We start from the raw sequence: 14544 nt of genomic DNA, 5'->3' as shown, positions 1-14544 counted from the left end.
ATCTAAACGTGAGTACCAAGAGTTCTTCAAGACACACACTACACACACATCCCGGCAGAGTACAGTACTACTTAGGTAAGGGCTACTATCCGGCCCCTATCTACTGCTACAGCTTTATTTCTACTTTACCTTTACCTCAAGTTACCTACTGAGATATATACTGTTTATTACCAAAAGCACTGTTATATCCTTTTTTATTGCATTTTCAAAGTAAAGTTTAAGCATTGTTTAAGTGGGACTCTGTCATCTCTGTTGCCACACCCTGCACCTCACAGTAGTTCTATCAAAGGTCCGGTGCCCGTGTGTCCAGGGGTGGGTATTACCCCTCCTGGTCACCATGACATGTCGCCCAAAAATAGCAGAGCCCACCGGCTGGTTCAAACCAGTATTCAGCGCTCGGGGCCATGGCACTACTAGTTCGGATGGCTGAACTGTCATCCATCTTTTTTCCATACTCATACACACATACACAGTGTCAATAATTTAGTGAGCCTGCCCACTGGATTTCTGAGCTCAGAAAATGTAGGAAATTCAAATACTACTTGTACTATAATACTAGTTATAACTTGACTAGGTCATTGACAGGTCCACCTGTGTTCCTGGCTAACCCAGTTTGACACCATATGTCCTTACCATGTTCTCTCACCCCAATACCCACCTATATTACCCTTCCTCACAATTATTACAGACACGTTAATGGATGGTAACGGCCACAGCTGCCGTTTATTAACACAAGTAACATCCATAACAAAACATGTCTTCATACATTAAAGCATAACCCTGACCTCTAACCATGAGGTCTTCACCCCATCACAGTAAACATGAACTTCAGGATTACCCATATAATCTGACCTGACAGGACGGTCCTCGAGGCCCAAACACAGGCGGTTTCCATAATCCAAACCTCACACACAGGATTTGCTACTAACCAAAGCGCAACTTGGCTCTGAAACATCTAACGTAAACACCTGTGTTGTCACCTATAAAATCCCATTCCATAAGGGGCCGTAGCTCCTTGTGTAGAACAGGTGGCTAACTGCTACCGCCTGACCATCTAGCCCACGGAAGTGCAGATCCAGGTTCCTGCCCTCCACTTCCATGACCTTTCCACTGCCTGCAACCTAGAGGACCCGCACCGCCATCAGCTGTTGCAATAAGATCTGAACTCACCCTCAACTTGCTCCCCACCAAAACTGTCTGGCCAAATCCAACTCCTGAAGTTACTCCCCACCTCTACAGCCAAACCCAATACCAAAAGGTCAACCTCCCCAGGCTATGCTAACCGTGATGTGAGCTAACCATGACGCCAATTCTGTGGTCTACGGCAAGTGACGATAATGTTGTGGCGCCAGTGCTAGTCCAGCACACAGGTGTGATGTTGGTACCTGTTTTTAGATGGCAGGGTAGTATCCCCAAGATGGTCGGTAACCTGCCTGATTGTTGCAGGTCCCTTGGGTTCTTGTCACGGCAGTCCTGAGTGGCAACTGTCGCACCCAGACAGTCGATACCGCCACCCACAGAAGAGCGAAAATTACCCAAGGTGTACGGTGCTGTGTGTGTATAGGTGCCGGTGCATATAGAAGATGATAGAGTCCCAGTAGTATACAAATAGAACAGATTTACTGTCAGGTTCTTCAATATAACAGTTCATGGTTTACAAGTAGATAACTTTTCACACAGAATTTAGTGCTTGACTTTTGTGCTTGAGAAGGTGCTTGAGAAGAAGTAAGAGAGGTAGTTTTAGCGGTGATTGTAAGGTAGAGTGGAGCAAAATAGAGTAGAGGAGTTGGCCAGAGAAGCCCCAACCCAGTGTAGCAATGTACTCTGCCGGAACCTGAAGATTTCTTTGTAGTTAATAGTTACTTGTACACTTGTACTTGTATATACACTTAGTCTGATCACCTTGTTCCCCCTAGTATTGTCAAACCCGTCTCCGTGGTTAACTGGGTGTAGCCAGGTGTCCGAGGTGTCCCAGTTATCTGCACTACGCAATAGGATACATAGACCTTCTTTATGGTAACTTTGTCCTATCGAGGCTAGTTCCTCTTTTGTCAGGATACTGCCCTGCTCTGTTCTGATGTGTTCCTGGAGTGGGTCAGGGTGTCCCTTGGGGACCTCTCCCTCTTAAGGTTCTTAGCACTGCATACTGAACGTTGTGGTAGTAGCAATAGAACTGTTGGTCTCTAACTGTATCTGTACAATTTCGTGACCAGACTAGACTGACTTGGTTGTCCCCAACAGGGGTCCTGGCATAAGCCAGGCTCTGGCTTAACTACAGCAGGAACAGTTGTCTTTGTGTCTTTCCTCTTTGAGAATCTGGACAAGACTACTCTGCACTTCCTCCACCAGTAAAACTCCTCCTACAGGGGCCTCTGTATGCCTCTCTGTGAGTGGTGGGGATGAGTGTGAGGACACTACATAGGGACCTTTAGAGTTCAGTCTGTATGCCGATTGTTATTTTATGGGGAATAAAAGTATTAACAACAAAGTTTTATAAAGTTTCATTTTTCTTTAGCTCTCTGTAGAGACACATTAGAACCTGAGAACCTGACAGCTATCTTCTCACCTAGGTTTCTTGTATTGCTCAATGTACAGTATACAATGCAGGAGATGTTTGGTAGCTGCTCTCATCACTGTTACCATAGATTATACATACATACTTACATACATATGCTTGGCATGGCATGTATAACACATAATTACACTGTGTTCTTAATAGACAATACATCCCGTTGACATGACTTACATGGACTGACAGCTCTTCTTGTTTGCTGCCTATATAAATATATAGTACCAAGCACAATAGCATTACCCCCACCCCTGCCGCCTTATCATTATCGATTAAAAAAAACTTGCAAAGATGCAAAGAACAGCTCCTCGGGAAGCTGTAAGTATTTCCTCTGGCAAGATCTTCAACTTTCAATGACTACTTTGTGTTCTGATCACACTACAATAGTCAGTACATAAGGAGAGGCAAATGTCAAGTGGTGTGTAACTAAGCATTACCCAGATCGGAAATCATTGTAACTAATGATTTAAACTTACCTCTAAATTTGGATAATGGAAGAGGTCCCTATAAGAAGAGCCTCCTTTTAAGCCTCCAAATGAGCCTTAAAGGGGATGTCCATTTGATATAGATCAGTTTATGTGTTTAATACACAGAATCAGCAAACTTAAAGGGGCACTGTCACCCAAAAAGTTTCGGGACATGTCACAGAAACTTTTGATTGGTTGGGTTTGAGTGTTCAGATCAGGATCGAGACGGGAGAAGTCCACGCTTAGTGCATTCTCTCCTGGCTCTGTATCACATGACTGAGACATAATGCAAGTCTATGGGGCTGTCTTGCTCATATAGACACAGAGTGGGGAAAGTTGCAGGTGGGGTCTCTCCTGTCTTGCTCCCCCGATCGGTACTCAGATTCCAACAGATAAAAACTTGTGACATTTTTGCTTTCAACTCCCATACAAATGAGAGAAATGTCTACTGAACCAATTGATTTCTATGGAACTGTCTGACTTATGTATGGGGATTCTCCCAAGTCTCACTGATAGACGTTGAATTTAAAAGTCTGACCAATCAGACTCTTAAGCTCCCCCTGGCGTTGTCTACAGGCAGCTAGAATTTTGTGGTTGTATGGAGGGATGCAGGGGGTTTTGATCTCTGGGACGTGGAGCTCGGATTTCTGTATAGATACATTGTGACACACTCTTTAACTCATTTAAAATAAAATAAAAAATAAAAAACAACTAAATATTTTGCTACATGTGAGCTATGTGAACAATTCTCAGTGGTGTAGCCACCATGGAAGCAGTCCTGGGCCGATGCAGGGGGGGCCCAGGACCAATGGCAAAACGTGTTCTGCTTCCATGGTGGCTACGGCTCACAGCACCCACTGTCAGTCCCTCTTGTGGCCGAAGGCAGTATTGCACCTCCAGCCAGACGCCCCCAGGGATGGACATAGATAAACTGGTGGCCAGCACAGTCCTGCACCGTTCCATTCTCCCAGCTCCCTGGCATGCTAGTAACATAACTTGGGTGTCGGGGGTCTGGGAAAATGGAACGCCACAGGACTGCGCCGGCTGCCAGGTCATGTGTATGTGCATCATGGGGGCGGGAGCCGTACAGGATTCATGGGGCCCTGTACAGTTTCTTCCTATGGGGCCCCATAAGTCCTAGCTATATCCCTGACAATACAGCTTGCTCTATGTTATATTCATATGTTAGTATTAGATCTTCTATTCAGTCTGCTCTCTGCTTTGTGTCAGCACAGCTTCTTCCTATCTGAATCCCTTGTCTTTTACTGCTCCCTATCTGCGGAATTCATTTCCCAGCACTCGGCTGAGCTACAACCTTTCATAGTCTCCACATAGATAATGACTCTTTCATTAAGAAGACGGAATTGTTCTATCACATAACCTTTCCATCTTTAGCTTGGCCTTTACATTCAGATTGTGAGTATGATGCAGGTAACTGAATCAATAATATAAGAATCCATTCATTTAATCTAATCTTGGCTCGGTCCAGTATATCATTTCCATTTGTAGAGGTCACCGACTGATCCATTCCATAGTAGCTTAGAGACCGAGGACAAAGTGTGTGCACCATGCACAGATGTCATTTACACCTGGATGAATCTTCAAAGTCAAGGGCATAACTCTAAGCTTTTCTGTCCCTAGGGATGTCTACCAGAATGATGCATAGCGGCACACAGTATAAAACTGGCCAAAGGGGAAAAGGTCGATAAAGTAAAAGCCAAAACTTCTAATTCATTAAACTAATGGTTAGTGTGCTGCTTAGAGATCAGTATTCAGAGTTCTGCTCTAAAGAGACGACACTAGCTGCTACAGTGTTCTCTCTCATGCTCAGAAGCACTGCACCTGCTTCATACAAATCAGCAGCAATTTTTTTAAGTATCCCGGATGAGCTCTGTACAGCTTCCAAACCTAAATGGGGTCATCAATCATCTCCATCTCTATTCCTGGGGTATTTTTTACCAATGGCGAGGGAGGGGGTGGTTATAAACGGCACAGGTGACTTACCTCCCCGGTTCCATCGCCGGGTCCCGTCCCGTGGCCGCTTCCTGGTGTGAGCGGCCGCATGAGACATGACGTCTCAAGGCAGCTCAGCCATTCGGCGGCCGTAGCGGAGTCCCGCCTCGGCCGCTGAATGGCTGAGCTGCCTTGAGACGTCACGTCTCATGCAGCAGCTCACACCAGGAAGCAGCTGGGGGTACGGGGCGCCGCAATCCAGGACCCGGCGCTTGAACCGGGGAGGTAAGTCACCTGTGCCGTTTATAACCACCCCCTCCCTGGCCATTGGTAAAAAATACCCCCGGACTGGAGTACCCCTTCAAGCTCCATTGACTTCAAAGGAACATAGTTACGAAACCTGCACCCAAACTGGAGACAAGAGTGGCCATGTTTTTGTAGCGCTGGATAACCCCTTTAACTATAAGGTATATTAGAATAAGGAAATATGAAGGGTAGAGAAAGCACATTTTTTTAAGGTAAAAAAAGTCAATATATTGTCATGGCATTGATTTACTAGGTACATTATAATATTATTCTGGGCATCTATGTGCCTTGCTGGTGCACACTTCGGCCACTCACACACAATTTTTTTTTTTTAGCCGTTTGAATGCAATTTTTTTGGACCGCCATCATTTTGTGCCCGTTATTGTAACGGCTGTTATGTCAAAACAGCTGTTAATCCAGAAATAATGGTCATTATTTTAAAATAACGGCCGCTATTTGGGTTCGAAATGACGAGTATAACCAGTAGGAAGAGGGAGATTGTGATCCCGCTGTATAGAGCTCTGGTGAGGCCACATCTGGAATACTGTGTCCAGTTCTGGAGACCTCACCTAAAAAAGGACATTGATAAAATAGAACGGGTCCAAAGACGGGCTACAAAAATGGTGGAGGGTGTGAGGCATAAACCATATCAGGAAAGAGTTAAAGATTTGAATCTGTATTGTCTGGAGGAAAGAAGGGAAACTTTTAAGTATGTTAAGGGACTAAATAAGGTTAAAGAGGGAAATGTTTTTAGTAAAAAAACTGAGCTCAAGAACAAGAGGACACAGTGAGAGGTTAGTTGGGGGAAAGATCAGAAGCAATGTGAGAAAATATTATTTTACTGAAAGAGTAGTAGATACCTGGAACAAACTTCCAGCAGAGGTGGTTGTTAAATCTACAATAACAGAATTTAAACACGTCTGGGATAGACATATATCTATCCTAAGATAATAAGAAAGAAAATACTAAAAGGGCAGACTAGATGGACCCAGTGGTCTTTTTCTGCCGACAGTCTTCTACGTTTCTATGTTTCTACCCTAGCCGCTTTGCAGGTACTATGGTACTTACCTGACCTTTGCTGGCCGAGCCCTCGATAGTCCAAACCCGGTTTCTCCAACTCATGCTAAGGATACATGGGGTGAAACGATCCATTTAAATTCATTCTTAAAAGTGGACATGCCCTTAAAGCCACCCATTTATACTCCTGACTGAACATCAGAACCTCCAGTAATAAAACACATACATATCACAGCGCATAAACTTTAATTTACTTTCCTTTTTTGCCAACGTTACAAAAGAAGTAATGAAATATTTATCCGGGAACTGTTAATATTCCCTTAACTAGGCAAAAGAGCTTCACCTACCCAATCCCCCCCCCTCCGAGTGCTGCTTATAGTTTATGGTCACTGTTTTGGCAGCTTCTGGCGACATAACTGAACTGCTTCAGTCTGAAATCCTGACAGAACTATGAATATCGCAGAGAAGTATTATGTCGTTTTCATCAGTGTCTGTAAATTATACTTACATGGGTGCAGCCAGAAGCTTAAAGGGGTTCTCCGGAGAAAAGTTATACAGATTAAAGTCTTTCACTACTTATCAGCTGCTGTATATCCTGCAGCAAGTGGTGTATTCTTTCCAGTCTGACACAGTGCTCTTTGGCCAGAGAAGGAGAGGTTTCCTATGGAAATTTGCTGCTACTCTACACAGTTCCTGTCTCGGACAGAGGTGGCAGCAGAGAGCACTATGTCAGACTGGAAGAAAACACCATTTCCTGCAGGACATACAGCAGCTGAAAAGTATGGGTAGAATTAAAAAATTTTAATAGAAGTAAACTACAAATCTATATAACTTTCTAAAACCAGTTGATGTGAAAGAAAAAGATTTTTTGCTATATAACCCCTTTAAACAAGGAACAAGGGTGTGTCTTAATTGTCTGGTTACCTTAAGCCGTCACTTATCACGTCTTCAATCAGAAAGCAGCATGAAGAATTGGGCAGGTCTGATTTTCCATGCCTTTACCTGGGATTTTCCCAAGTATCTGAACATTTTAGTGGGTGGAGAGGAATTCTAGGTGTGCAAAATTGCTAAAGAGCCGTATATAGTGTTTACATGGAGGTCTGCGGCCACATCATCTGGAGTTGTTTTCTGTATTATTTGGTGACTGATGTTTTGCACTTTGCCTGTATCAGCAGTCACATACTGGGCCATCCTCACTGGCTGCCATATACTTCACACACTACATTATAGCTATATAGGGGGAGATCTATCAAACATGGTGTAAAGTGAGACTGGCTCAGTTGCCCCTAGCAACCAATCAGATTCCACCTTTCATCCCTCACAGACTCTTTGGAAAATGAAAGATGGAATCTGATTGGTTGCTAGGGGCAACTGAGCCAGTTTCACTTTTCACCATGTTTGATAAATCTCCCCCATGGTGCTAACTGCCAGAAGTAGTCAACATTATGTGGCATTCCAGCTGTATACATAGCAGTATAGCACACGGTGTGTGTGTGTTTAAGGGTGGGGGATAGGGGGGCAAGGATTCATTGTACTTAAAAGGTTTTTCATAATTAAAGGGGAACTTCAGTGATTTTTTTCTTCTTTCAAATCAACTGCTGTCAGAATGTCATATAGATTTGTAATTTACTGACATTTAAAAATATCAAGTCTTCTAGTACTTATCAGCTGCTGTATGTCCTGCAGGAAGTGGTGTATTCTCTCCATTCTGACACAGTGCTCTCTGCTGCCACCTCTGTCCATGTCAGGAACTGTCCAGAGCAGGAGAGGTGTTCTATGAGGATTTGCTGCTGCTCTGGACAGTTCCTGACATGGACAGAGGTGGCAGCAAAGAGCACTGTGTCAGACTGGAAAGAACGCACCACTTTCTGCAGGACATACAGCAGCTAATAAGTACTGGAAGACTTGAGAGTTTTAAATATTAGCAAATCTGTATAACTTTCTGACAGCAGTTGATTTGGAAGAATTTTTTTTCTCCAGAGTACCTCTACTTTCTTGCAAAAACAGCACCACCCCTGTCCTCAGCTTGTGCGTGGTATTATAATTCACATCCATCCACTACAATGGAACTGACCTGCAAAAACCCCACACCCAAACTGAGGACACTAATGCTACGTTTACACGGAGCGATAATCGTCTTTTACTGATTTTTAAGCAACGATTTGGTTTTTATAACGATCAGCATTTAGACGAATAAATCGTTAGAAAAATCGTAAGAAAATTCGTAAGAAAAATCGTTAATGCGATCGTTTTACATAGGGTGAATCTTTGAAAGACTGTTTACACGAAACGATCTACGCATTTTTAGCGAACGACGAACGATGATTTAAGAACATGTTAAAAGATCAAAATGAACGATTTTTCACTCATCGCTTGATCGTTTGCTGGGTTTACATGGAACGATTATCGCTCAATGCGATCGTTTTTGCGAAAATTCACCCGATAATCGTTCCGTGTAAATGTAGCATTAGGGTCCATTTACACAGAAAGATTATCTGACAGATTATCTGCCAAAGATCTGAAGCCAAAGCCAGAAACAGGCTATAAACAGAGATCAGGTCATAAAGGAAAGCCTGAAATTTCTCCTCTTTTCAAATCCATTCCTGGCTTTGGCTTCAAATCTTTGGCAGATAATCTTTCTGTGTAAATGGACCCTAATACAATGTAACAAAAACTCTGAGTGGAGTTTAAATAAGAAAGCTTCAATTTCTGAACAGATTTCCAAATGTGAGGAATTGCAATGCAAACTATGGAAAGTTGCATGATGGGATATGAACAACATAGGATTAGTTTTTGTAGCCTTGCAAAAAAAAAAAAAAAAAAAATTCTGCCAGATGGATACAATCACTCTTGTCAACACATTACAGGATTATAGTAGAAATCATATTTCTTAGAGGGATTGTAAGGGGAATAATAATGGAAATTCTGAGTTCCTAGTGTGATAAGAGAGAGTGAAGGATCCGGAACATGGAATGTTACTACGAGAAGAGATAGAGATGGAATGACATAGTGCGGACTGATGGGTGTATGGGCTAAAGTTGGACATCATCTGATGATAATCCTGCATGGGGCAACACAGCCTGTACTGTTGATGTCTGCAAAATAAATAAATAAAAAAAATTGAAATAACAGTTTAAATGACCATACTCTTCTGGTCTCATTGTGCTGTATCACTATACAGCTAAACAACCAAAACCTGTCAGATTGTCCATTGATAATGCTGCCAATCTAATAATGTATTTGTAACAAAGATGGATTTTCAACCCTCTGGAGAAGCTTCAATTCCCTGACAGCAAGCACAGGAGGAGGGTGATTGGCTCAGAGCCAAGAAATGGAGTTTAAAATAACAAGGAAAATAAATAAATAAATAGATAAATAATTAAACAAACAAATACATAAAATAAATAACTAAATAAAATAAATATATAAATACATAAAATGAATAAGTGAATAAAATAAATAAGTAAATAAATAAACATAAAAATAAACAAACAAACAAATAAGCAGATAAAAACAGAAAGAAAAAGAAGGAAATAGCATTGCTAAGATTCCTTGGTACAGTCACAGGACTTGTCATCTATTTGCAACTTATCAGAATTAACTAATGCAGCCAACGCCATTAAACAATTAGGCCCCGTTCACACTGAGCAAGAATGGCGGAATCCCGCCGTGCTCAGTGTGCTGCTTTAAATGAATGAGAGGGCGCACACACGTCAGCTTCCTCCCCTCTCCGCTCAAAGAAATGACATGTCACTTCTTTCGGCGGATAGTGGAATATGCCGGCCCATAGAATGGTGCCTAAGGAGCCGGCAGAAAGGCAAGCGGCAGTGCGCGCGGACAGCCGTTGGAATTCCGCGGATATTATCCGCGAGAATTCCTCAGTTTGAAACCACCCTGAGGAATTCTCGTGGATAACTTCAGCAGAATTCTGTCGCCTGTAGGCGCGCGCGGCTACACGCATTTCCGCCGGCTCCTTAGGCACCAATCTATGGGTCAGCTTATTCCGCATTCCGCTGAAAAGGATTGACGTGACCGGCCGTTCCCGGATGATCTCTTGGGCCGCAGAGTTCTGCTGCGGGTGCATCCACGCGTGCCCGCATCAGAACTCCCCACAGCACACTATGGAGCGTCGTCCGGAGCTGCTCGCTACACAGTGTGCACTGGCTGGGTTTTCTGCGGCCGCTATTCAATGAATAGCGGTCGCAGAAAACTGACATGTCAGTTGTTTGCGGCACCACTAGGAATCCCGGCTGGAGTGTATACTATGTGTATTTATATATATACTAGGTGTATATGCTCCGGCCGGGATCCCATAGGCGGCAACGGATTGTATATTTTCGTATAACCCACAGCCATTGTTGCAATTGGCAACGACGGCCGTAGCTATATGAAAATATATGTTGTGTGAACATAGCCTTAGGCTATGTTCCCACACAGTATTTTTGCTCAGCATTTTGGTCAGTAAACCAGGAGTGGATTGAAAACACAGAAAGGCTATGTTCACACACTGTTGAAATTGAGTGGATGGCCGTCATTCAATGGTAAATTGCCATTGATTCAAAACAACGGCCGTTATTTGCCATTAAATTACATCCATCGACTGAATTTCAACAGTGTGTGAACATAGGCTTCTGTGTTTTCAATCCACTCCTGGTACTGACCAAAATACTGACCAAAAATACTGTCGGAACATAGTCTTCGAGGCAACAATCAATCTGCAAACTCCTTAAAGGCTATAAATCTCCTTATAGGCTCCAGAATAGGCAATGCATACATCAGTGTTCCCCATCCTTTGACTCTCCACACTAGTTGTGGTTTAGCCATAGTTTGGGGAACACTGACATACATGGTCACTAGCTGTATATATAGCTTAGTACATATTACAAGGACTGTAAGGTTTCCTTCCATGTACTTTCCTGACCTCCTCACGCTGACCTTTCAAACTACCATCCTAAATATAGGAGGAGAGGACGGTAATGTGACCTGTGCAGTAACCTGAGGTCAGCTCTGGGAACTCACCCTGTGTCCATAACACCAGTAATAGCCGGGATAATTAGGATAATAATACTAAACTAAATATTATCACTAATAACAACAACAATAACAATAATAATAATAATAATAATAATAATAATAATAAGGCAGCTCAATGAGTACTAAAACTATTAATAATAACAATAAAAATTATACAAGGAAGGATGTATTTCTACTACTGCTAATAATATAAGTACTAACTGTGATTATAATTTGCTTAGTAATAATTATGATGATTTCTGGTCATTATCCCAGCTCATATAATCATGATATAACATATCAATAATAAAACTAATAGTGATGTTACTATTATTACTTCTATTGTAATATTGTCAGTACTTATATTATTGAAATGACTACTATTGTTTTTACATAACAATATAACAGGTATTATTATTATTATCATCATCATCACAGTTATTATTATTATTATTATTATTAGTAGTAGTAGTAGTAGTATGATGATAATAATAATAATAACAATAATAATAATCATCATCATCATCATCATCATCATCACCACCACCACCACCACCACAGTTGTTATTATTATTATCATCATCATCAGTATTATTATTATTATTATTATTACTACCACCACAGTTATTATTATTATTATTATTATTATTATTATTATTATTATTATTATTATTATTATTATCATCATCCTAGTGGTTAGCATTGTTACAGACAGTGCTGGGGTCCATCATCTCTTGTATTTGTGTGGGTCTCCTCTGGGTACACCTCTTTCCCCTCACCCTCCAATAACATACAGAGGTGACACTGTGAACCCCAATAGGAATAATCTCTGGAAGTGCTGTGGAATAGATCAGCTGTAAATAAAATAATACATATTAGCCCACTTACATTTTAGCCTATGCATTAGAACTGTTAACATTAACATCACTTTGCTTTATAATCAATCATCATCATCATCATCATCATCTTAATAGACAGTATACTAGCTGGCACCACATATAGGAGCAGGGTGATACCTGCTGCCATGGATCTTACTTACCCAATGACAAACACCTCTACCCTGCACCACAGCATTCCTATAGCCATAAACACACTGCAGGCTCTGATAATACAATAGTGGTGCAGATTTCTGTAGTCCTAACCTAGGCTGCCCTGGCAGAGAGCTGTATAGTATAGGAGGACTATGCCATCCTCAGCTGACCATATGCATGCAGCTGACCATAGACATTGACTCTGTACATTTCTCATGCACTGTGTGAGTGCTGTGAAGAAGGAAAAGAGGGACTGTCCCTTTAATGATTGTAAGCTTCCTAACTCCTCCCTGAGCTCCTGCCACAGTGAAGTCAGCAGCACAGTTGAAGTTGCTCATTGCTCTCAGGCTTCCTGACATGGCACAACGTCCTATCTGCTCCATGGGGCTGCAGTACCCTCTGTGCACCCACCACCAGCACCAGCACCAGGACTGAGCTGGGACAAGAAGCCCACCATCACCACCACCACCATCATCCTCCTCTTCCTCCTCACCATGGCTCCCTGCCAGGAGGTGAACTTATCAGAACTTCTGTATAACCTGAGCTCCAGCCCTGGCACCAGCAGCAGTAGTGGGCATGACTTGTCTCTCACAGAGAAGTGGATAGTAGGGACAGCCTTGACTTTCATGATCTTATTGATCGTCTTTGGAAACCTTCTGGTCATCATCGCCATAGCCAAGACTCCAAGGTTGCAGACCATGACCAACGTGTTCATCACTTCCTTGGCTTGCGCTGACTTGATCATGGGAGTTCTGGTGGTGCCACCTGGTGCCACCATCCTCATCACTGGGGAGTGGCTGTATGACACCATTGTGTGCGAGCTGTGGACCTCTGTGGATGTCCTGTGTGTCACAGCCAGCATAGAGACCTTGTGTGTCATAGCTGTGGACAGATACATTGCCATCACCTCCCCTTTAAAGTATGAGATGTTGGTGACCAAAGCCAGGGCAAGGTTGGTAGTCTGTTTTGTATGGGCAGTATCTGCCTTGATCTCCTTCTTGCCCATCATGAACCACTGGTGGAGAGATACCAACAATGAAATAGCCCAGAACTGTTACAATAACCCCAAATGCTGTGATTTTGTTACCAACATGACCTATGCCATTATATCCTCCACCATCTCCTTCTATGTGCCCTTGGTCATCATGATCTTCGTCTATGGCCGGGTGTTTATAGTGGCCAACAGACAAGTCAACTTGATAGAGAAGGACAAGGTGAGGTTCAACAATGGGACCCCAGTACCTTCCACCAAAAACAGAAGGACTTCCAAGAGGAGACCCTCAGGGTTGTTGGCCATCAAAGAACACAAGGCCCTCAAGACTTTGGGGATCATCATGGGCACCTTCACCCTCTGCTGGCTACCCTTCTTTGTGGCCAATATTGTCAAAGTCTTCTGCACTGGCCTAATAAGTGACCGCGTCTTCTTGTTTTTGAACTGGTTGGGCTACGTGAACTCAGGGCTGAACCCTATCATATATTGTAGGAGCCCAGATTTTAGGAGAGCTTTTAAGAAATTTTTGTGTTGCCCCAGGACTGCAGATAGAAAACTTAGAGCTTTGTTCAAGGACTCTAAAAGATGCCAGTATGCCTCTAGCAACCAGCTAAGCTGTGATGGGACCAAGAACTTGGCAGATGCTGAACTGGGCAATGGAAGCCTTAGCAGTAGTAGTCGATGTAGCAGCAGGACTGAGGAAACCAGCCTGAAGAACAGTCCTGGCAATTCCCACCTCCAGGACCAGCCTGACCTGTAAGCCACTAATGGAGCCTTCATTCCATAGAGCCCTATAGTGACCCAGGCTATAGAGTTGGGCCCTCTGATGATGATGATGATGATGATGATGATGATGATGATGATGCTTTGCACAATCCTTTCCAGAGAACACATAAGCAAGGGAGATCTTCCTACTTCTTCGTGGAAAAACCAAGAGCAAATCCTTTACTGCTGTGCAAACTAGACATGTTTACTTGATCCTGTATGGACTCCTGACATGTTATGTATGTGTTTTATATTCCCTTTTTTATCTGAACGTAAGACTACTGTATCCTTTCGAGGAAAAAAATAAGTTTTAGTTTTAAATAAAATTTTATGTACATATGTAGCAGAGCTGAGTGTGTTTTTCTGCGCAAGAACTCTAAGGGTTCATTTACACAGAAAGATTATTTGACAGATTATCTGACAAAGATTTGA

General features: G+C 42.6%; 1 protein-coding gene across 1 annotated transcript; it reads left to right on the top strand.

Annotated features, from left to right (window-relative positions):
* The first annotated feature begins 12705 nt into the window (after positions 1–12705).
* Positions 12706–14188, top strand: LOC138786803 (beta-4C adrenergic receptor-like). Its single transcript, XM_069963897.1, has one exon. It carries the CDS (start codon positions 12851–12853, stop codon positions 14105–14107), a length of 1257 nt encoding a protein of 418 aa, XP_069819998.1. The 5' UTR covers positions 12706–12850; the 3' UTR covers positions 14108–14188.
* Positions 14189–14544: the final 356 nt, after the last annotated feature.

The sequence above is a fragment of the Dendropsophus ebraccatus genome, chromosome 1 (assembly GCF_027789765.1).
Source record: "Dendropsophus ebraccatus isolate aDenEbr1 chromosome 1, aDenEbr1.pat, whole genome shotgun sequence".
NCBI lineage: Eukaryota > Metazoa > Chordata > Amphibia > Anura > Hylidae > Dendropsophus > Dendropsophus ebraccatus.
The sequence above is the reverse complement of the archived record's forward strand: the minus strand, read 5'-3'. Positions and strand labels throughout refer to the sequence as shown.